The 23,242-nt window shown below is 50.0% G+C and overlaps 1 protein-coding gene across 4 annotated transcripts in view; it reads left to right on the forward strand.

Annotated features, from left to right (window-relative positions):
- LRFN5 (leucine rich repeat and fibronectin type III domain containing 5) overlaps positions 1 to 22,014 on the forward strand; it is a 45,069-nt gene extending 23,055 nt beyond the window's left edge. The window contains exons 2-4 of one of the 4 annotated variants that reach the window (XR_011903769.1): positions 12,564 to 13,971; positions 14,590 to 17,319; positions 21,600 to 22,014. Coding sequence is in view for 2 of the 4 variants with exons in the window: in XM_072338492.1 (XP_072194593.1) it covers positions 12,584 to 13,971; positions 14,590 to 15,305; positions 21,600 to 21,709 (2,214 nt within the window). In the remaining 2 variants the exon portion in view is untranslated. Of the gene's footprint in view, positions 1 to 12,563; positions 13,972 to 14,589; positions 17,353 to 21,599 lie in introns of all 4 variants that reach the window. The other 3 variants (XR_011903770.1, XM_072338494.1, XM_072338492.1) reach the window with 3 other exon arrangements.
- Positions 22,015 to 23,242: the final 1,228 nt, after the last annotated feature.

Consider the following 23,242-nt stretch of genomic DNA (forward strand, 5'->3'; position numbering starts at 1 on the left):
GTCGGGGTGTGCACTGGGATGTGGTTATGTGATGGATTATGTTTCCATTGGAGCCGGCTGCCCAGCTGAGCTCCCATGCGTGATGGAGGACAGGTCCATGGCAGAGCTCGGCTGGGTGTGCAGCAGAGCTGCAGCATGTAGCTTGGGTGTTCAAAGCTGAAGGCACTGTGGAGGGAGCACTCTCCTGCCCAGTCGCAGGTAGGACAGCTCACACACTCCAGGTGCTTGGAATCCTTTGATTTCTTCTCACTGCTGCTGAACACTCCAAGCCTCTGTTGCATGCTCAGACCTCTTCTCAAGGCATAGGAACTAACTTTCTCATGAGTCCTTTCATTCTCCTATTGACAGATATAATTGACAGGGTTTCTTTTTTTCTTTTTCATTTAGCAGTGTAGCACATACAGAATGCATTCTGATTAATCAAAGCTGATTATCAATACTGGCCAAATTTTTCAATAGGCAGCATGCGGTGAGTTCTCAGCATGTGTTTCTGTGGCTGCCTCGACCTGCCCAGGTGCAGGTGTGAAGCCTGGTAGGGTGTTGCCTGTTACTCCATCTGCCCGTCTGTCTACCTGGCTGCTTCTCTGCCTGTGTTATCTGTCTGCCTGTATGTCTGTCCATCTGTCCATCTTGTCTGTCTGCCCATCTGTCTGCCTGCTGCCAATTGCAGCGCAGCCCAGAGCACTAGCACTGGATGATGAGGACAAGAGGCAGCTCTGCTGCCTGGGAGCTGATGCCAGGCAGGGACAGGGGGCAGCAGTCAGGACATGCCTGGAGATGAAGATGGTATGAAGATGGCTTGGGCTGCTGCTGTGGGAGCGCATTGTGCTTTTGGTACACAAAGTGAACCCCGTGACTTCAGGGCAGCTGTTGAGCACTGCTGAAGGACACCGTTACCCTTCTGCCCTGGGAGCCATCCCCACAGTGGTGCAGGCTGCTCACACATCGGGTGCATTACAGAAGTAACAAAGCACGAAATTTCCCCAGGACATCAGTTGCCAACACATGGACTGTTGGTGCCAAGCAGAGTGCTGCCTCTCACAGCAATTGGAAGCAGTGCATAACTGTGTGCAGCATGCAGTGCAGTGCTGGGAGTGCTGCACTGAGACACCTAAATAGGTGTCTGGGATTCTACCTTCCTTGGGCAGACAAAGTGTGCCAGGGGAGCTTGACAGCATGAAATACTCAATTGGTGTCAAAACATGCTGAAACCAATCCTCTGGTTTTGTTTTTCTGAATGGCAAGTCAGGTCTATATATATATATATATATATAAAATGAGATTTCCCTCATGGGAAAATTTGATTTGGGGGAGGATGCTTGCTGTCAGCTGCTGAGGTGAGAAATGGTCAAACTGGGCCTGCTTGGTCTGAGAGACAGCAGTCTCATGGCCCAGGACTTGGCAGTAGGCTTCTTTTCTAAAATGGAAAAAAACACAGAAAATCAGAGTCATTTATTTTGATGCTTTGGGGTTAAATTTACTTCTGAAATTTGTAACCTGAAATTAAAGTTGTAGCAGAACTGGTCTGCAGTGTTGACAAAAGTCTTTGGTCTCTCAAGAACAGTTTTGAATGCCTTGTAATACAGAAATGCCTCATGACTGTTTTTAGAGTTATCGGTCATTCCCAGATGTTATACTTACTTTCATCAGTTTATAATAATTTTACACCTTAAATGTCTGGGCCGTGTTTGGGCTGAGGCATTCCCTATGGATAGCCTACCTCTGGCTAGTGAAGGGCCTGCTGAAGGTGTGTGTTCTGGGACAGCCCCGGGGTTTTTACTATGAGCTGGTGCCAGGAGGATATCAGGAAAAAATTCTTCTCTAAAAGAGTGATCAGATATTGAAACAGGCTGCCCAGAGATGTGTTGGAGTGTTGGAGTCACCATCCCTAAAGGTGTTCAAAGAAACATGGCAACGTGGCATTCAGGGACATGGTCTAGTGGACATGGTGGTGATGGTCTGACAATTGGACTTTGTGATCTTTTTCTAACCCCCGGTCTTCCACCATTCGGATCCTCTGCATTCGGGTGGGTTTCGTGGCTCCCTGCCTTGGGCACAGTGTGCCTGGGGCAGCCGGGCAAGTCCTGAGTCTGGGGGAGCCCCAGGGTGGGGTAGCCCTGCTGTGAGCCCCTGGGGCCGCACAGGGTGCTCGTGCCATTGAGACAGTGCAGGCAGAAGGAAATGTGGGGCAGAATTCTGCACAACAGCACTGCCTTCGGAACACTGCATGGCAGGGCACCGATTTGGCAAACTGTGGCAGAGGAGCATCAGAGGAAATCCCTTCACCGTTCTGTTGTGCTTTGATGTTGCAAAAACTCTTAGTTTTGAAAATGCCGCCATAGTCCAATTCAATAAAAACGTTATGATAAGATAAAAGCTGTTTTGTTTAAGCAATTATTCACTGTATTCACTTAGGCTTCTTCACATTTTTCAGCTGCACAATTAATGCAGATATTGCAGTTGGCATTTAGCATATTTATGTAGCATTTTGTACAGTGGCACCTCAGCAGCTGAGGAATGGAGTCACTCGGTGTTCCTGATTGAAGCACTGACGTTCTGCAGTGCTCGCTCCGTGGCTCCCCAAGCTGTCCTGGACAGAACCTGTGGCTCTGGAGTGGCAGAAGTGGGTCTACAGCCTCATCTGCAGGCACAGGCAATTCCCATACAGTTTGGGGTCTGTTAAGGGAAATGTACTTCCTTGCCCTTCTCCACCTAACGGATAGGAACTTCCTCTGAGTACAATGTATTATTATAACAGTCATAAAAGAAACCATGCTCTGCCTCATGCCTTTGTGTACTGCCACATGAATAATTACTGCTGGCTCAAGGAAAATAAAGGTTTTGTAATAGGTACTGTACAGACATGGGGGAGAGGAGTGCTGTGCCTGCTGTGTCTGCAGACCTCTGCTGCTTGCCATCAATCCATGCACACTGCTTCTAGCAAGTGTAGAAAGGCAAACCCAGGAAGGAGCAATGGGCAGTTCAGGTGGGATGTGTTGCCTGCAGGAAGCTACTCCTGTACACCTGCTTAGACTTGCCTCAGAAAGTCAGTGGTTCCCTGGGAGCACCGCTGCTGCATGTGTTATTGATGCTTATATTCCAAGGACAAGGAAGAAATGTGAAGGGAAGAGTTCTCAGCTGTGCCTGCTGCAACCTATGGAACAACACTGCCCCGAGCAGCTCATGGGGCTGCATGCTGCACAAGACAGGAGTACAAATGTACCCTTTGCTTTTTATCAGGATGAATGAAACCAAGTGGCCATTTTCTCTTCAGGTTGAGCACCTCAGGCCAGAAGCTGTGTTGGGAGGGATGGAGTACAGGAGGGACGCTGGCACTTGGCTGGGTGTTCCTCAGCTGGAGGAATTAGTACAGCAGGATGGCCTCACATTGATTAACCTGCACAAAACTGGGCCTAGCAGCAGACTTGTACTGAAGAAACCTCATGGGATGCCGTGGCATCTTGCAGTAGGGTGCCAAGGCTCAAGGCAACTGTTCTTAATTGGCAGCAGCAACACGGCCCCACTGGAGCTATGCTGGGCTGAGGGGTGCTGCCCTATGCCCAGGCTGTGGGCAGCACCTCATGCCACCATGCTTCTTGCTCTCCCTGTGCCCTTGGGAACTGTCCCTTCTGTGGGCACCTGGAGAGCCCTGCAGGCAGGGGTGCTGCGAGTGGGGCCCCTAAACCATTGCTGTGGTGCTCAGCAGCGCCTTGCCCAGCAGCAGGCCATGCTATGTGCACTGTTTAAATGCCCATCTCCTTGGGCTGGTCACAGAGCTGTGAGAAACGCTTCCGGAGCCTGAAGTGCTCAGGAGCCCGAGGGTGGCTGCCTTGCCAGATTTTCTTACGGCAGAGCTATTAATAACTGACATAGCTGCAGCCTTGTTCCTACACCACTGTGTTGAGTCATGCCATGTATCACTCTCGGCTCCTTCTCTGTGCTACAAATGCCTAATGAGCTGCCTCACTTCAGCGCATTGTTCCTGAGTTTTCCTTCCTGTATGAGTCGCTCAGCACTGAATTTATTGAATTTCAGATGCATGAATTTTAGGCTGGGATCACAGTGCCAGAGCAGTGCTCTGTGCATGGCCGTGGTCTTGGAGCTGCACAAGCAGCAGTGGCACAGAGCTGTGCAGCCTGTGGTGCGACCATGTGGCTTCCATGCAGAGCCACCACGGTGACAGTTCTTGTCAGCTCTGTTAGTGAGTTGGCAGCAGCTGGTGGCAGCAGCTCTGCTCACGGATGTTTTCAGATCAGTTTGTTGGGAAATGTGTGCAAGGGGGAGAGCGAGCAAGTGGTGGGGAACAGAACAGAAGGGAAAGCAAACCAGGTTCTGTGCCTTGCTTCAGGTGCTCCCATCCTGGTGTCACCTACATGCATATGGCATGGGGCCTCTGCTGCACTCAGCCCTGATGTGTTCAGCCCTGTATTGTTATCCTGCAGTGCCGGTGGGCTCCAGTAGTCCCTACATCCCATCCTCCTCACCTGGCAAAACACTGGGACAGCTGCAGGAACTATGGGGCTTCACTGGATCCTTCAGGAATGAGCTGTGTTGGCAGCAGGAGGAGCTCAGTGCCCCAAAGTGTCCGTTTTTTCCTGGCTGCTGTTGGCAGTTCTTTATCGACCATCAGGGAATCACTCTTTGCGTCACTTCCCATTATCTCCCAAGTAAGCCTGAGCACCAGTGGTGACGCAGGGAGATTTCCTGCCCAGAACTGTGATACAACCTGCACAAAGAGGTCAGTGACCAGCAAGAGGCTGGGAATTAAGGCATGATGAGCAATTTTAAAATCATTAGTGGCACTGCAGGCTGAGATAATCGCATCCCACGCAGCAGAGAATGAGGGCTGAGTTAAGAGCGTACAGAAAGCGTGGCTCTGTCCTGAGGGGTGGGGGCATGCATGATGCCAGTGCTTGCTTTGGGCTGCCTGCAGGGATCCCACAGCCCCATTCAGCAGCCAGGGGCAGAGGGTGCTCCCAGGGGACAGCCGGCACAGGGATCACAGGGTGCTGGCAAGGGTGAGATCACACATTGCATTGGCATCATTGATGCATCCTCTGCCTGTTTTACACTGATGAGGTCATGGAACAAAGTATTATATCAGAACACTCTAATCTCGTGGGTTGTAATAAAATAAGTGGGCAAAATAACTGAAAATAACCACTTGCAAATTATCTTCAAATTACAAACAATTTAAGGAAGTTAGAGTTGTTCATGAAACAGATGAACTGTGGGGAATAGAAAGCCAAACTGCTGTAATACCTCAGTCCTCTGCAGGCACATGACCACTTTTTACTGCTTGGCTGTCTCCATATCGGAGTGCCAACTGAGAAACGTGTGAAATCAACATTAATAATGGATTCAGCTCCCTTTAATGCTGTCCCAGACACAGCCCCTCTCTGCAGCAGCTGAATGCAGGGCTCTAGGAGAAGATGGGTGGGCAGTGTGCATAGTGGGCATGGTGCTGGGAGCAGGACCCTGCAGTGCTGCTCTCATCACCCCACCATCACCAAGCTTTCGTTTCTGCTCAGCTCATAGCAGAGGGGTTGGACCCATCTGTGGAAGTCTGTGCTGGTTGGGCTGTGATCTGAGCAAACACCACTGTCCCTGAAAGTCATGAGAAAATAAATGGAGGGTTCAGTTGGGAGAACTAGTGAGGGGTTGTAGTTCTGTGTGTGTGTGTGTATAATTGGCAACACTTGGCCAACTCCCTGTGGAAATGCTTGTTGCATGAATGGCGTGAGATTTTCTAGAAGTTTTCTGAACCACGTTTAATTGGAAACTGTAAAAATAAAATGTAGTGCCATGTGTTTGCCACGTGGCAGATGCAGGCACAGGAAGTAGGGTAATGCAGGGCATCCCACATCACTCATGACCAGGAATGCTGACCAAAGACCTAATGCTGAGCTGGAGAGTGGCTTGTGCCCAATGCTGTTGTCTGTCTTCAGTCATTGAGCAAATGCGCTTAAAAGAAGAGTTTCTGGGCAGAGTGGCCCAACAGAGAGAAAACCAGGGACTGACAGCACAGGTACTCTCCGTCTTGGCCATGGCTGTTGCCAGGGGCATGGGGAGTGCCCAGTGCTCTGTCTCTGCTCTGACTGCCATGTGAGAGGGGCAGAGAAATGAAAATCCCCTTCTAAGTGTGCCTCAGCTGCCCTTGCCCTGGGAATGGGGTGAGGCAGAGCTATATTGGACATGAGCCTTCCTCCGAACCTTTCCTGTTTCTGCTTTTCTGCTGTACTGTTCCTGAGCCCCTGGCTCACAAGCTGAGGGTCTGCTGGGGCCAGGGGCTGGTGGCCACACTCAGTTCCCATCCCAAGGCTTATGTCCATGCTCACCTCCATGCCCGAGGTCAATGGCTGTGCTCACCTTCCAGCCTTAGGGCAGTCTCTCTGCTTGGCTCCATGCCTTGAGTTCTGCTTATGGAGACAGTGAGTGCTGTGCTCACGGGCGTGCCATTCAGTGTGTGTCTTACAAATACTGGTCCTGCTTTCCTTAGAAATCTTTTAGAACAGGCATTACTTTTCACTTCAATCTTGCAGGTTTAGACTTCATTACGGGGAGAAAATCTGCCTCCTGGAATGCATTACCTCGAGTGTATATTGTTTAAGGCTTAAGGCTGGAGAAAACGAGGAAGGCTTAGCAAGTGGGTGTGCAGGAGGAGCCCTGGCTGCTGCCCACTGTGCGGTGCCCTCACGGGGTGCAGGTGGTGGGCAGTGCAGAGCAGGCAGTGGGCACCACCTATGTGCAGTGTGTCTGTGGTCCTGCAGTGCTGTGCAGACCTGGGGTTCCCCAGGGATGGTGTGTTGGTCTGAGTGTGTTTTGTTTTTAGGTGCTGTGTTTCTGTTTCAGAAAAGCACTCAGACATGTTTACAAACCATTGACCTTTGTGAAATTGAAGCTCTGCATTTTCCGCTTAAGTATATGCCCATATTAGCATGGCTGCCAGATGCCTTTCGAGGCTCATGCCAGCTATTTCCCCATCCTTCATCTGCAGCAGGTGAATTCAGACAGCTTCTGGATGTTTTTTCCCCACCATGAAATTGCATTTGCAAAAACCTTGAGAATCACAGCTTCTCCATGGGCCGGGGGGGTAGGAAATGTAGTCAGCAGGCTTTGCCATGACCTTAGTGGTGACGGATTACGTGTGAGGCAGGCACTGCATTAGCAGTGGCTTCAGCTCTCCAGTGCTGTGCTGTGCTCAGGTTCCCCACACACTCACTGTGTGCAGCACCTACAATCCAAACAAGATTGGATACAGCAGAAATGCTTTGCTAATAATTTACTGCATCCTATATCCTGCTGCTTCCCTTTGTCACATAGTTCTCAATATGAAATGAATCTTTATAGCATTGGACAAATAGGCAAAATGGTGCACGAAATATCTTAAAGTGTATTGCTGCTCCCAGTGAAGATGAGGGGAAAAAAAACAAAACAGTAAGCCACACATAGGAAATGGGAAGCAATTTCAATGCAGCAGTGCTGTCACTTCGTTCCTGTGTCCCCTCATTCAATTCCAGGTAGACATTTCAAATTCACTGGATCTATTCATGCCCTCAAGTGTGTGCATGAGCTGATGGGCACTCACCTATTTTCGTAGCATGCTGATGGAGGCCTTTGATTCAAGCATGGGAGCTGCTGGCACCTGAGCCCCAGCTGTATGGGACAGGGAGAGTGTGACAGTCCCAGGTGTGGGGCTGTTGTGACCATTCCTGGGGTACAAAGCCCACAGTGCTAAATGGGAGGCTTGAAGGCTTCCAGCATGGGCTTTATCAGTGGGAGAAACCTGTCTGTAGCTGGAAAAAATGATTAAAGGTAAGGACTTCTCTGCTCTGAAATAGTAGCATTTCAGGTCATTAAGAGGGAAGCAGTGGTACTGTGGCATGTCCTGGGGAGAGCAGTGAGCTGGAGGCTGATAGGGCTGTTCACTCCTGGGAGACACTGTTGTAGCATCTACACAGCAGTGAGTTCTGGAGCCGACCGTAACTCACAGTTTATTTTGGTAGGCGCTGAATAACTCAAAAAATGCAACAGAACTAATCTAAAACTTCATTTCTGAGAGCCTTTACTTGAATCACACATATCACATGAGGAGCCTGATGATCCCCATCTCTTTGAGAACACCAAGCGCTAAATGAAGGCACTCCACACCTTTGTAGGAAATTTTCATTTACCCCTTTGTTTTCATTTCCTTTTTTTTGATGCTTTAAGCAAGCAGTGAGATTTAGGCAGTGCTTTGTGAACCAGGTGAGCTGCTCAGTGCTGGGAGCGCACAGAAGGCAGCTCGGGCTATGAACTGTAATGCCATGTGCAGGTTGGCTGTTCTTATTAAGTGAAATAAATATCCTGTGCTGTGCTTCAGTGGCAAATACCAGTACGTCTTTGCAAGATACAGCTTTTAGAGCACTTGTGAGCACTTGTACAAACACATAGCTTTATTTTAAGCTTTCCTCGCATTTATATTGCAACTTACTTAACACTTAAAAAAAAAGCCAACAAAAACTGAGAATGATAGGGAACAATATAACAGGAATAGTTGGGTACTTGGCAACAGCAGGATCCTGCAGCACCTCTGGGTCTCACTGGGCCATCTGAGCATGGGTCAGACCTCTCATGGGTGCCATGCTTGGAGGGGAGCCATGCACCCACCTTTCTCTGCTCCCTTCATTCTCTCCAGCACCTGCCAACAGCATTTCTCAAGCTGCAGCGTGGGAGAGCTGATAGACCTGGCAGGATGCTAAATGATCATATTGGTGCTAGTTCAGCCCTGGTTAGAGTCATAGACTCATAGAATCCTTAAGAGTTGGAAGGGACCTCTGAAGGCCATCTGGTCCAGCTCCCCTGCAATGCACAGGGACACCACAGCTCCATCAGGTTGTCCAGGGCCTGATCCAGCCTTGCTTGAAAAGTCTTCAGGGATGGGGCATCAACCACACCATGGGGCACCCTGTGCCAGTGCCTCGCCACCCTCACTGTCAAAGACTTTTTTTCCTAATATCTAACCTAAATCTATCCTCCCCGAGCTTGAAGCCATTACCTCTTGTTGGTTAGTGGGTGTGGTGGGTGTGAGGTGGGGTTGTTTGGTGATCTTAGAGGTCTTTTCCAACCTTAATGATTCCATAGTGGTATGAACTGTGAGGGCAACATGAGATGTAGGTTGCTCCTTGCCCAGACCTGTTTGCCTGGGGTGCAGGGTGCAGGGAGCTGGCACTGGGTGCTGCTCTGCTACTATGCTGTGCTGTGCTATGATGTATCCTGCTGCACCGTGCTGTGCTGTGCTGCAATGTGCTGCCTGCTGCTCTGTGCAAGATGGGACACACTGTGTTCTCTGTGCTTCCTTCGCTGGTCCCTGGGAGTACAAAAGAAGGAAGCAGTCCCCAGTGTTGCTCTGTGGTCTGGTGTTCCCCTCCACCAGTGCCAGCCACTTGTGGCGCTTGCAGCTGCCTCTCTGACCAGGTGGCCCCATCAGGAGGATTCTATCACAGCTCACTGGTGCTTCTCTGCTTTGTCTGAGGTCACCCTTCCTGCCTGCATCAGGTTTTAACTGTGGGAAATTCTGGTCTCAGCTGCAGCTGCGGGACGAGACAGTTCCCTGAGGGAGCACCACAGTCCCTGTACCAGCTCCGCAGAGTGGCAGAGGGGGCTGCAGCCTTGCTCCAGCACTGAGTCACTAAGGGTAAAAAACCTTTGGTAGGAAGGGTCTGTGCCTGCTTCCATGACAGGCATGGGAGACAGCATTCTATTTGCATTTTCATGTGCACCAGGAGTGATGGAGGGCCGCCGGCACAGCGTGTCCCACTAACTCAGATGGAGAGTTGTGTGCTACTGAATCTGCTTTACAGAGGATGGAAGTGAGAGGGTGGGGGGTGTGGGCTGCCCAGGTGCTGGGGAGGATGAGGAGCGTTCCTGTTGTCTGCCCAGCAGCAGCTATGAGGTCGCTGTGTGCAGGCTGTGAATTTGTGTCTGCTTCTGCCACTTTATCAGCTGAGTCTTACAGAATTGTCTGAAGCCTTGCCCTCTACAGAGCTGAAATGCACCTTGCTGACTCTGTTTTAATTTTGCCTACTTCTAAAAACAGCCTTGGCTGAATCTGAGAAGTGCTGAGCACATTTCCTTAATCACAGCTACAAATCTAAATTAACGGTATTGCATTAGCAAATCCAAGTGAGGATGGTGTTCCCAAACCAGGACAGCCATGGCCCTTGGTGGTCCAGCTATGAATGTTGCTGAGCTGTGAAGTCTGTTTTGAGCTGGTGTAAACCAAATGTATGGGGAGGTAGAAAATCCCATCTGGAACAGTGGCAGCTGCTTGGGGAAGTGGCTCCTGGGGGTCCCAGCAGGCTCTGGGGATGTGTGGGGCAGGCTACTTCTACAGGGCTCTGTTAGCCTCTGGTCACTGTCAGGACTGTCCTGTTTGCACCTGCAGAACCACATCCATGTACAATGCTGACACGGGAAGTGTGAAATGTAACCCTGCAAATGTATGTAAATGCAACCCAGGAGGTTTGCTTTCTGCTGCAATTAATGCAAAAAATTGTCCCCAGCAGAGGTGCAAAAGGTTTCGTTCTAAAACTTTACAGCTCCTGACAAGAGCGGGCTGCCTCCCGTGAGGATAACAGGGAAGGGAACCAATTTAATTGGTGCATTTACAGCCCAAGAATGGCCAGTTTTCGCTGAAGGAGTCCCATATAAATTGATGCCGTGTTGGATTGTATAGCACACAAATTGCACTCTCAGCTGGCTTTAAAAAGGAAATTTGTTTTTATATCCTTTTCCAGTTGTCAGATAAATACGGATCGTCTTCAGCAAATGTTGCTGGCATGTGACAGATGTGGGGTGGATGCTGGGAGCTGGATCCCCATCCAGGTACTGCCATCTCCCTGGGGAGGAGCCCCACGTGGCACTACGCCCTGTCCTGCTGTGCAGTGCTGGTGGGGCAGTAGGGCCACAGGAGTGCAATGCCTGCAGCCTGCAGCACGTTAACATGGATGGATTGACTCATCAGGAAGCCATATGTTCTGAGATTTCACCAGGGGCTTTGGGATGGTTCCCAAAACTACAGGAATGGCTGTGCCCTCAGTGCTGTACGTAGTCATTACTTAAGTTAAACATGATGGTTGAAGACTTCTTTTTTATGTTATTTTATTATTGTTTAAATGAGGGTTTACTGGTTAGGATCAGTAGTCATGAAAAGTATTAGCAAAAGAAAAAAAATAGTAGTGCTGAAAGGCAAGTTTTAGGGGCTGGTATTTTAACAACAATTTTCTGCAACTGCTTTTTCATGGCAGCGTAGATGGATTATGAATGGGATGGACAACAGGAGAAATAATTACTGTTTTGACATTGAATATCCATGAAGATTCACGATTCCAACCCAAACCATTCTGTGATTCTGTGGTGTTTCTCTTGTATACAGACACCATTCTGTGGTGTCTGTATTCTGTATACAAACAGTTCTATCAGTTCCAAAGGGAGCTGACTGTTTCACTTCCATTGTGCATCCCTGCTGCAGCCAGGTGTTTCCTGCTGCACAGGTTTTCTCCTAGAACTCAACACGTGTTGCTCAGCTCCTGCCCACGTCTCACTTTTTGGAAAAGAGGCAGCTGTGGGCTACACCTTTGTTTCCATTCACTGTTGTGTGCTGCAGGGAGAAAAGGGCTGTGCAGCTCTCGTGGAGTTCTTAACAGAGTTGCTGGTAGACGATTGCATTTAACTTCTCTGGGTATGGCTGTTATCTTCCTTGTGTTTGTACTCTGTGAAGTTCCTGGATCTAGCAATGTAAAAGATAAGGCTAATTGAACTGTCAGAGTTTCTGGGATAGCAGTGTGATACTGCTGTGCCATCAGGGAAGCAGCAATGCTCTAAAATTAGCCTATATTCCACTTCTGTTGAGGTGTCTGTTTTCAGGAGTTTTCTTGATACTTTTTTTTTTTTTTTTCCTTATGCATATTATTGTTTTTTCAAAGACATAAAATTAGCCCCTTCTGGGTTTATTCCAAAAATAGCATTAAAAGCTTAAATGTTCAGTAGAAATGGTTATAAACCTATTGAGTGATTTAGAGGTCACTGAGGGTTTCAGCTCAGCAAGTAAAGTGCAATGAAACATCCCTTTTCCCAGTATATAAATGGCATTATCATAAAGTAACTCCAGATCATGAGGTCAAAGCATCAGTTTGAAAGCTCAGTGATGGGGATGGCAGTGCTGTATGAGCCTGGGGAAGAGCTCGAGCAGGAGGGGCTCCGAAGGCACCATTGCTGCAATGTACAGAGCCAGCAGGTGCTTCCAAACCACGCTGTTACTTGCACATCGATGCGTATATGTGTGCAGATGCGTGTGTGTGCATACATACAAAAATCCCAGTTGTCCTTCTGGAAGATACTGTAAGCACTCTTGTTAGGATATGGAGAGCTATAATGCATTTGGTGATAGGATGGGAAAGAAACAATGTTCTGTGAACCCGTTCCGTGATTTAACCTTGGACGGTTTTCCTTTGCTTTTGTTATGATTTCTGTTATATTTCCTAATCTTGCAGGCATTAATGGACATTTATTCTTCATTACAGGCTCGTGAACCTAATCTACAATGGAAAAACTGCTTTTGTTTCTGCTGTTCATTGGCATAGCAGTGAGAGCTCAGATCTGCCCGAAGCGCTGTGTTTGTCAGATTTTGTCTCCAAACCTTGCGACCCTTTGTGCCAAGAAAGGGCTCTTATTTGTTCCACCAAACATTGACAGGAGGACTGTGGAATTACGGCTGGCAGACAACTTTGTTACAAATATCAAAAGGAAAGACTTTGCCAATATGACCAGCCTTGTGGACCTGACGCTGTCCAGGAATACAATAAGTTTTATCACACCTCATGCGTTTGCTGACTTGCGCAATTTGCGGGCTTTGCATTTGAACAGCAACCGATTGACTAAGATCACCAATGACATGTTCAGTGGGCTCTCCAACCTTCATCACTTGATACTTAACAACAACCAGCTGACTCTTATTTCTTCCACAGCTTTTGATGATGTTTTAGCTCTTGAGGAATTGGATTTGTCTTACAACAACCTGGAAACCATCCCCTGGGATGCTGTGGAAAAGATGGTTAGCTTGCACACTCTCAGCCTGGACCACAATATGATTGATCATATTCCTAAGGGGACCTTCTCCCACCTCCACAAGATGACCAGGTTAGACGTCACGTCTAACAAACTGCAGAAGCTACCACCTGATCCTCTCTTTCAGCGAGCTCAGGTACTGGCAACCTCAGGAATTATCAGCCCCTCTACTTTTGCGTTAAGCTTTGGTGGAAACCCTTTGCATTGCAACTGTGAGCTCTTGTGGCTGAGGCGTCTCTCCAGAGAAGATGACCTGGAGACATGTGCCTCTCCCCAGCTGCTGTCGGGCCGGTACTTCTGGTCAATCCCTGAGGAGGAGTTCCTGTGCGAACCTCCTCTCATTACCAGGCACACTCACGAGCTGAGGGTGCTGGAGGGCCAAAGGGCGGCGCTGAGGTGCAAGGCCCGGGGGGATCCGGAACCAGCAATTCATTGGATTTCACCTGAGGGCAAACTTATTTCTAATGCAACAAGGTCTGTGGTGTATGACAATGGTACACTCGACATTCTCATAACAACAGTGAAGGACACGGGCTCTTTCACTTGCATCGCTTCCAATCCAGCAGGGGAAGCCACACAGACGGTGGACCTGCACATAATCAAACTCCCTCACTTGCTGAACAGCACTAACCACATCCACGAGCCTGACCCTGGCTCCTCGGATATCTCAACGTCCACCAAGTCGGGATCCAATGCAAGCAGTAGCAATGGGGATACAAAAGTCAGCCAAGACAAGAAGGTGGTTGTTGCTGAAGCGACGTCATCTACTGCTCTGCTGAAATTCAATTTTCAAAGAAACATACCTGGAATACGCATGTTCCAGATCCAGTACAATGGCACTTATGATGACTCTCTGGTGTACAGGTATGGCACAGCCAGCCCAGCCCAGCCCCTCCCTGTTGCTCCACACTGGTTGCTGGTGCAAGTTCATTGCTGCCTAATCCTTGGGGGGCTGTCAGCCCGCACCACCTGGCCACAGACCGGCTCTTGGCTGGGTAGAGGGGTAATGAAGATTGGGAGATGGCTCTGGTTTGGGTTATTTCTAGAGAATCCAAAACAGACCTCTGATCCTCTTCGGTAATCTGATTAGCAGAAGGATTGTGAAGTTAGATGAGTTAAGTGGATCTTGATGTGCTCAGTTTAATGAAGGCACGGGGACAGTGCTGCCTGCAAACATGCTCCTGCAAGCACACCCAGCTGGCATGGCAGTGATGCTCAGGAGAAGTGAACATGCATGTACTGTGCGCTGGGTGGCTTTGTTCTGAGTCTGGGCTGTAACTGTCACACCTTCCAGAACTACTGTTTTCTTAATTTCACCTACAGTTGCTCTCAGGAGGGGCTCTGCCTAGACAAGCTGTGTGGGGGGATTGTGGTGCTGCCAGGCCAGGGCCAGGGCTGTGCTACCAGGGGAGGGCTCCAGTAGTGGGCTGGGAGGGGGCTGTGACAACACAGGTTTGTTAATATCGATGTCCTCGCCCCCAGGATGATACCTCCCACAAGCAAAACTTTCCTGGTGAACAACCTGGCTGCTGGGACCATGTATGACCTGTGTGTCTTGGCCATCTACGACGATGGAATCACTTCGCTGACTGCCACCAGGGTGGTGGGCTGCACGCAGTTCACCACCGAGCAGGACTACGTGCGCTGCCACTTCATGCAGTCCCAGTTCCTGGGCGGAACCATGATTATCATCATTGGTGGGATCATCGTGGCCTCGGTGCTTGTGTTCATCATCATCCTTATGATCCGGTACAAGGTGTGCAACAACAACGGGCAGCACAAGGCCACCAAGGTCAGCAATGTTTACTCGCAGACGAACGGGGCCCAGGTGCAGGGCTGCGGCGGGGTGCTGTCCCAGTCTGCCTCCAAGCAGGCGGTGGGGCACGAGGAGGCCGCCCAGTGCTGCCGGGCCGCCAGCGACGGTGCCGGACCCTCGCCGGAGCTCAGCCCTGGCCCAGAGGCCACCGCCACCACTACCTCGCCCTCTCCTCACGCCTGGGCTGCCGGCACCTCCGCTGCCCAGAAGCCGAAGCGGAAGCCGGGGCCAAAACCCAGCAGCGAGCCACAGAGCGAAGCTGCCATGAGTATCGAGTCCCAAAACACTAACAGAAATAACTCCACTGCTCTGCAGCTAGCTAGCCGTCCCCCCGACTCTGACAAAGGGGTCCCCACGTACAAAAGAGCACAATCCAAGCCAAGTAAGTTCCTCACCTTGCCGGCCACCACGTCCAGAGCCAAGCGCAGGCTGTCACTGGGCGGCGAGCTGCTGCTGTGCCACTGCCAGCAGGACGTGGGGCTGTGCTCCCGGCGCAGCCTCTCCATGAATGGGATGCTGGCGCAGGCGGGCCGCTCCAGCGCAGAGGGCGGAACAGCGACGTTCTCGAGCTCTGAGTGGATATTGGAAAGCACTGTGTGACCTGCCTTTGGGGTTTTTTTGTTTACTTTTTATTTCTGTGACAAACAAAATGCCAAACGTTATGTGAAGTTCCCTCTCCCGGGGAATCGGATTTGGAAGTCCACTGTTGTCTCACTGAGTGATGGTTTGTCCATGCGGGGTTCTCTATAAGCCACCCAGTGCACACAGGGTTTTGTTTATCTTCCATTTGGTTTTCTTTAGTATCCAAACAGAAGGCAACATTCAGAGTTTAAAAAAAAAGGGAAAAAAAAAAACAAAGGTTAAGGGGTGAAAAAAGCATGAAACAGCACCAGTGCCTTCCCTGCTCTAGGACTGGCTTCCTGGTTCTGCAGTAGCAGAAAACACAAGAGAGAGTTTTCACAGAAAAAGCCTTTTATAAAGGAAATGAAGTTTCCTCCAAGCTAACAAATAACCACTTCTGGATCAATCAGTAAAATGATATTTTTTAAAATGGTCAGACTGTATATTTCTTTTCCGTGATAATGGTGTTGCCTTTGTTTTTAGGCAGATGCTGTACAGAAACAACAACGCTGTGTTGTTCTCTTGTGTAAAATAAAATACTCACTCGGTACACCCAGCCAGCCTCGCGGTGACTGCCCGGGGCGCCCAGCAGTGCGCAGGGGATGCTGGGCTGAGGGTCCCCTCCTGTCCCGCGCCACAGTGTCAGTGCCACGGCTGGGAACACCGCTGCCTTCCAACAGGATCGGTTGCTCCCTGCTTTGCGATGCAGAGATGGAACGTGTTGAGCTCCTGTGTGTATGCCAGCATCTTGAGACAGTGCAGAGTGTGGAGCAGCAGAGGGCAGAGGCAAGAGCAGTGGTGGGGACAGTAACCTCAGTGGTTCCAGGCTTTTAGGGGTCTATCTCCTGTAAGCACTGTGGTTTGCATCTGCAGTCCCTGCGCACAATGGAGTGACTGGGAGATGTTCACACCTTTACAGTGATGTGCTGCTTGATTGCCATGCCCTTGGGATGCTGTCAGGCCAGGATGTCAGCCTTGAGCACATGGCAGTAGGAGGTAGCAGCTCAAACCAATATACCAAATGTGCTTCTGCTGCTCTGCTCATTCTAAAGAAAATTTGAAAATTAATACTAATTAAACTCATATGGTCATTATGTTTAAAGCAAAGACAGCTTAACTGAGACATCTCGGTGCATTCTCCGATGCTAAACGCTGGTTTTAATATGGGCTTCGTGACCACTAAAGTGATAGAACAGTTAAATTTTACACTCTGCATGCTTGTGCTTGAGGGAAGCACAGCCCAGCAGCTGTGTGCAGGTGCTCTGGCTCTCAGGCACACACACATACAGTGCTGGGCCCCGGGGCCGGTGTGGGAGAGTGTCTCCTGCATCCCCGGGGCACCGCGCTTAGGGCTGGCTGTGCAGAGCCTGTGAGTCGTGGTTGTGCTCTGCTGGGAACTGGAGGTGGTGCTGGAAAGCACAGGGAAGGAAGAGGTAGTTTGCTTTTTTTAAGAAAGCCTTTTTTCTTCCCTTTGGAAGTACAGAGACCAGATAGGAAATTAAGCACCAAAATCAGAATACTCGTTTCCTGCCAGAAAAGCTACAAAAACAAACAAACAAACAAAAAAACCCTCCAGATTTCTCTGGAAGACCAAAATCTTTTAGCGGGGGGCATACGGACAGAAATAAGCTCTTAACATAGCGCACCATCAGAGCTAGCGATACAGATAAAGATATGGAAGGTTGAAAACGAAGGCGTGGCAAACCTGGGCAAAGGGGGGTAATGGCCCACGGAGGAGCTGGATCTCTGCAGCCGGTCCCTTCGCCTTACAGTGGGTAAGGAGGCACCTTTCCATGTGCTCTGCTGAGGTACCTGTCCTAATCGTGCGTTTTACAAGCATCAAATGGAAATGCTTTGTGTGTTGTCTAAAACTGGGTGTGTCTGTGTTTTGTGAAAGTGATGAACTATCGATAGCTTCTGGGGGGCTTTATTTTTATATTTTTCATTTTTTACTCAAAGGAATCGATTTTCTAAATGCTGAAGCTGAGTGTTTTATCTGCAGTACATTTGTATAAGCAGCTTAGAAGGACCATATGTCACCGTGTTTTGTTTAACTCTGCACTAACATTGTAGACCTGGGTGGCTTTAGGGCTCTGCTCACATCGGAGAGGAGCATCCTCTGGGTGTGCACAGGGTGTTAATTCTGTGCCATTGCCACAAGGGTGAACATACAGCTGGATGTTCCATCTTGTTCAGACTTGGTTCATTCCAAGCGTGGGAAGCCCTGGGAAGGGGGAAACCTTCTGTCCTTTCTGTTCTGCAAAAGCAGAGCTGTAGCAGATAGACGCAGAAAAAGTGCCAAGATATCCCATGATCAGAAGAATGACATGGAAACATTTGTTCAGTTTTGTGCTGGAAACTTTAATTCTTTGGAAACCAAAACACTCACGTAGGAATCCCAGATGTGGCTTTACCCCATCGTGGTCATGCAGTGCTGCCATGCAGGGAAGCCCTGGGGGCGAGGAGTGGGCAGCCAGGAGCTGCTGTCCCTGAGATGAGCCCCCTCGGGCTGTATGAGTGAGTGTGCAGCACCCTGATGGAGTGTGCAGCACCCCAAGGCACTGTGCGGCACCCTGGCTGGGACCTTGATGTTTGCACTCCATGAGAACAGTCACCAACACTTTGCTTGTGGGAGGTCTCTGTGTTTCACAAGAACCAGGAAAGGAGGAAAAAATTCAGAAGTCTGTGCTAAGATTTCTGACACGCGCTTTCTCTTACATATTTCTTAAATCCACTCCTAACTCCTTTTCCAAAGCACACTCCTTCTGTCAAAGAGGGCTGCTTCAAGTCATGTTTGGATGGAGAAGCAGGGTTTTGTTGGGTGAAAAGCTGGTTATGTTAGTTCTCTGTGCTGCCTTTCTGCTGATGTTCTGGGCATGTTCTTGATAGTGAATATATGGTACTGTTCAGTTCTGGGTGCATCGTGGCTTTATTTCTGCCAGTGTGCTCTGGTTTGCTGGAAAACTCCCCAGGCACCAGTGCAGATCTGCAGCAATGAGCAAAAGAGGCATTGGGGCACGGGGATGTGTGTGGGGCAGGCGATGCCCCAATGCTGCAGAGCAGTGCTGTCCCATGGGGGCTTTGCTGTGCATCACCATAGGGGCACATCCCACAGGGCCCTGCAGGAACAGTGGGACATGATGGCAGGGCCCATTCCTATTATCCTGCAGTGAAGCCCCTCCAGCAGTTGTGTGCCCTGTGTAGCATGGTGCCAGCAATGGGCCCAGTGGTCTCCTGCAGGCATCACTGCACCCTGTGGAGCTGCTGGGGGCTGAGCTCTGCTCTGTGCAGCACGTAGATGTTCTCATTTCTCAGAGTACACCAGAGCTGGTCACCACCCTGTGCCTGCATGTTGCGGTTCTGAGCAAAGTCAGCCCAAGCTGTGATAGATGGCAGTTCTGCCACAGCTGTCTGTCCCTGTGTCTGTGTGTCCTGCAGCTGCCTGTCCCCGTGTCCCACTGCTGTCAGCACACACATGTCCTTGAAGAAGTGCAGTGTGGCTCTTCCTGCACCATCTGCAGATGCACCCCAAGCTGGAGCAGGCACTATGCAGAGAGAGGCACTGGGTGTTTATCCCAGCGATTGACCCAACAAGCAGAAGCAGTGGTCACAGCTGCTGTCATTTACTACTCCTTCTCACTAATTGGGAGAAACTGGAGCCTTGGAGGTACTGCTTGCGGAGTGGCAGCATTTGTCAGCCTTTCAATATCTCAAGAAAATGTACTGTCCTGTTCCTTTAAGGTGCTGTTGTAACAAGTGATGTGCACTTGCCCTCTGAAAGGAACAACAGCAGCAGTAACAGAATAACACAATGCCTCTCCCATGGTAATTTAGGAAGTAATTTTAAGGTAGGTCAAAGTTCTGGCTTGAAAAAAAAAAAAAAACAAACAAATCACAGCAAAATCAATAGGATCCTGCTTACTGAAACCATGCATCCAATGCGTTCCCTTTGCAGACATTTTTCTGCATGCCTTTTAGTTCAGTGCTGGCTGTGACACAGATATGAGGGTTGCACTGAGCTGCCCCTGCATTTGCTGAGTGCTGCAGCAGCATCTCCCACCTTCTGTGCAGATGCGCAAGCATGCTCTTTTGTCACAGTGTGATGCACGTGGCTGCTTACCATCATTCTAAGGGAAGATGGTCTTACTGTATGTAGAAACCCTTTTCCTGTATGCAACCAATGTTAACAGCCAGAGCATCCATGCTTTGCTAAAAGAGCATCAGCACCCTGATTCTTCACCTGCTTCTTCACCTGCACAGGGTGCCTGGACCCACAGTGGCTGCCCCAGATAACTGTAGCACCACAGCACTGTCACCACTGGCACATCCCCAGGGCACACAAGAACAGCAGCACTGCAGGGCAGGCGGGGACAGTGGCCCTTGTTCTGCTACCAAGCTGTGCTTGTGCTGCAGTGTGCATGCATGTTGAGTGTTGGGCAAAGGCAGCACTGTAAATAAGAACAGATGTGCCATATTCTGACTGTCTGCTTGGAAGTGGCCGTGGCATTGTTTTCATGGCAGCATGGATGGAACACAAGTGTGCAGGATAGGGGGTCTGGAATGGGTTAAAGCACCCACACCTTGCATCAGTAATGTGAGACCAAAAGGCAGCGCTTTCTGATCTTGCTGATAGTAAGTGCTAATGCCATTGATTTATTCACAAGAGCCAGGCATGAAGGCTGCTGCTGTAGCAAGAAGGAAGCTTAGCTTGCAAGGAAAGAATCTAAAAAAGAAAAAAGCAAATATGGCAAATTGTTGGCTGCAGAGACAAGATTGAAGCTTTGTCTGTATGAAAATAAACAGAATGAGCTCTACTGCCTCTATCTTGCTGGGAACAAGCCACATCTGCCAGGTCATTTGAAGTTGTTACTCAGTTGGTATCAGCCTCCAGGTTGCTGACAGCTGTTATCAGTTGTTATGGATTGTTACCAGCCTGCAGGCAGGGACAGGTCAGTACTAGCCCAATGGTGTCCCCAGGACTTCCAGGGTTTGGGAAGGGCTGGTGGTACCTCTCGGTCCCTCTGGCCTGCAGATCCCCTCGGGAGTGGTGCTGAGATGGAAAGTGGTGACATTCCCTTGCCTTTGTTAGTTGGTGACATTCCCTTGCCAGAATGAGGCAGGCAAGGAATATGTTCCCATCACTGTGCATGGGGTGCACACACCTGCTGGGAGCTGCTGGGGCTATTGGTGATGTGGAGATGCTGCTGCAGCATGTCCTGAACACCGTGGAGCCACACAGGCAACTGCTGATTGCAGAGCCTTGCCATGGGGCTGTGTCCTGGGCACACAGCAGCACTGCAGCCCAGGAGAACATGGGGCCTGGAGCTGCCTGGGTCTCTCTGCATCATGGGGATGTGTGTGCATGCCTGTCTTTCACAGGAATTCAATTTGGACAGGAAAATGAGAAAAAGATTCATGGTTCCAGCACAGCTCCCTTCTCCCCATGCTCACTTGGGCAGTGGGTGGTGGGAAGGGAGTGCTGCAGGCCCCAGTGCATGGCTGCAAACAGCTGGAGAGCTGTGTCCTGCAGCAAGCCATGGATGCACTGGGAAGGGGGCCTGGTTTGTGTCTGGGGCTGAGAGGTAAGTGGGGCTGCAGGGTCAGCAGCAGCAAGGTGCAGGGCTGCAGTCACTCTGGAGCTGCAGGTCCCCACTGAGACAAGACCAATGGTGTGGCTGCTCAGGGACTGATGGGCACATGCTACACGTTCTCTGCATGGTGACTTTTCACTTGCATGTAAGCCTGGCAAGGACCAATGCTGGGCTCGTGCGCATCCACTGCTTCATGTTTTTGTTTCACTTCTGTGCACACTTCCAATACTGCACAAAGAGGTGAAATCACTGTAGTAGAAAAGGGCTTTGCCTGCAGGGAGTCAGAAGCGAATCTAGAGAGTGAGGTGTTTTCTAATTCTGGAGAAGTGAATGTTCCCATTCCTTGCCATGGGTGTTGCTGTCCCTCTGTCTGTCCGTCTGTGTCAGTCAGTCTGTCTGGTGGCTGCAGCACAGCACTGGGCACTGCAGGCTACCCTCACTGTCTCTGTTCTCTCTTTGCACAGAAGCTGGGGCTGGCCTGAAGGACACCCACACTGCTCCACTCCCTGAAAGCAGTTGCCCCAGTGTGGTTGCGTGGCAGAAAACGAAGCGCTCCCAGTGCACCAAGGATTGATGGCACACGGCGTTCACACTGCCGAGACAATGTCTTCAAGTCACAGCTGAGGCCAGGAGGCCGTGGAGGTCGGCAGTGTTGGACAAACATTCCTTCCCAGCTCACAGATCCCCCATCTCCCATCTGCCACATTCAGCCTAAATACCTTTTTTTTTTTTTTTTTTTTTTTTTTTTTTTTCTGGTGTCTGAGGTTTTTATAAAACTAACGATGAAAACTTGGGTGGCAACAGCTGCGGTACCACTTGTGTCAAACGTTGCCAGTGGTGAGTTCACAAACTGTAACCATGGTAGCTTACATCACTGTAACAAATAAATGTTTTACTACAATGGAGCTGACACTGGGCTGATTCGGGGCAGCGATGCCTGCTGTGGTGGGGTGTTGGCACCACACTCTCCTGCAGTGCCGGACATACCCTGTATTGTGGGGTTGGAATATGGGCGCAGCCAGGGGCTGAGCAGAGAGCTGCAGCCCTCCCACAGCACCCCAGCCCCTGCCAGTCCTGTGCAGCGCTGCTGGGTTCTCCCATCACATCTCGCTTCTCAAACGGGATCGAGAGCTTTGCTTTCCTTCCCTGTCACTAAGAGTTCTGTATGGCTTCTAGATGTCATTGTCACTTCTGCAAACACCACAACTCATCAGCCAGCTTCAGCATCACTTCTACAGGATAGCTGGTCTGTGTGTGTGTGTTGTCAGTGGGGCCACTGATGTTGCTGCCCGTGTTCTGCTGTCCTGTCATACCTCCCAAGGCTCACAACAGGAACTAGTCACAGCAGCTGGCACACAGGGACAACTACATCTCCCCAGTTTGCTCCAAGCTGCCCCCAGAACACCATGGGCGCTGTGTGAGGCTGTCTGGGGGAGGTTGAAGGCCGCCAGCTGGGCTGTGGAGGTGCCAGGCTGAGCAGTGGGCAGACCCTGGGGCTGGGGGCGTGCAGGAGAACCTATGTCTGGCCTACAGACCTGGTTGGGGTGGGACCCTGCAGGAAGGCAGTGTGGGTATGCCAAGGGGACACACAGCAGCATGGTCAGGAATTGGACTTGTGGCTTTAGTTGTCTGAGGTGTTTCTGGCACTGCACACAGCCTGAATTGACATGGATTACCATCACAGCAGGTGACTGTGATGCACAGAGCAGTTGGATTTTCTGGAAAAGGATGAGCCCAAAACAAACCAGTTTTCAAAAATATGTTTGATAAAAACAGTTCACAGACTGCACACACCTTGAAGATACAGGTGTCTCCTCAGCCTTGTAGCACCACTGCCCTTTCCCTCAGGAAGCAGATGGCAGCCCGGGCTGCAGGACAGCCCAGCAGTGTGCAGTGTGATTCAGGGAAGGAATGAGAGGTGCTTTCCTCCTTTGGACATTTTGCATCGGGCTACAGAGCCATTTAAGCCCTTATAAGCCAACAAGCTCAACATTCTTCCTGCAAAGACTGTGTCAGGTCTCAGAATTTTGTTTCCCATTAATACTGTGTTACTACTCTCATTTGGTGACTTCAATTTCAAGTTTTCATGAACGTAGCGGAGCTGCTT

Source organism: Excalfactoria chinensis, chromosome 5 (genome assembly GCF_039878825.1).
Source record: "Excalfactoria chinensis isolate bCotChi1 chromosome 5, bCotChi1.hap2, whole genome shotgun sequence".
Lineage (NCBI taxonomy): Eukaryota > Metazoa > Chordata > Aves > Galliformes > Phasianidae > Excalfactoria > Excalfactoria chinensis.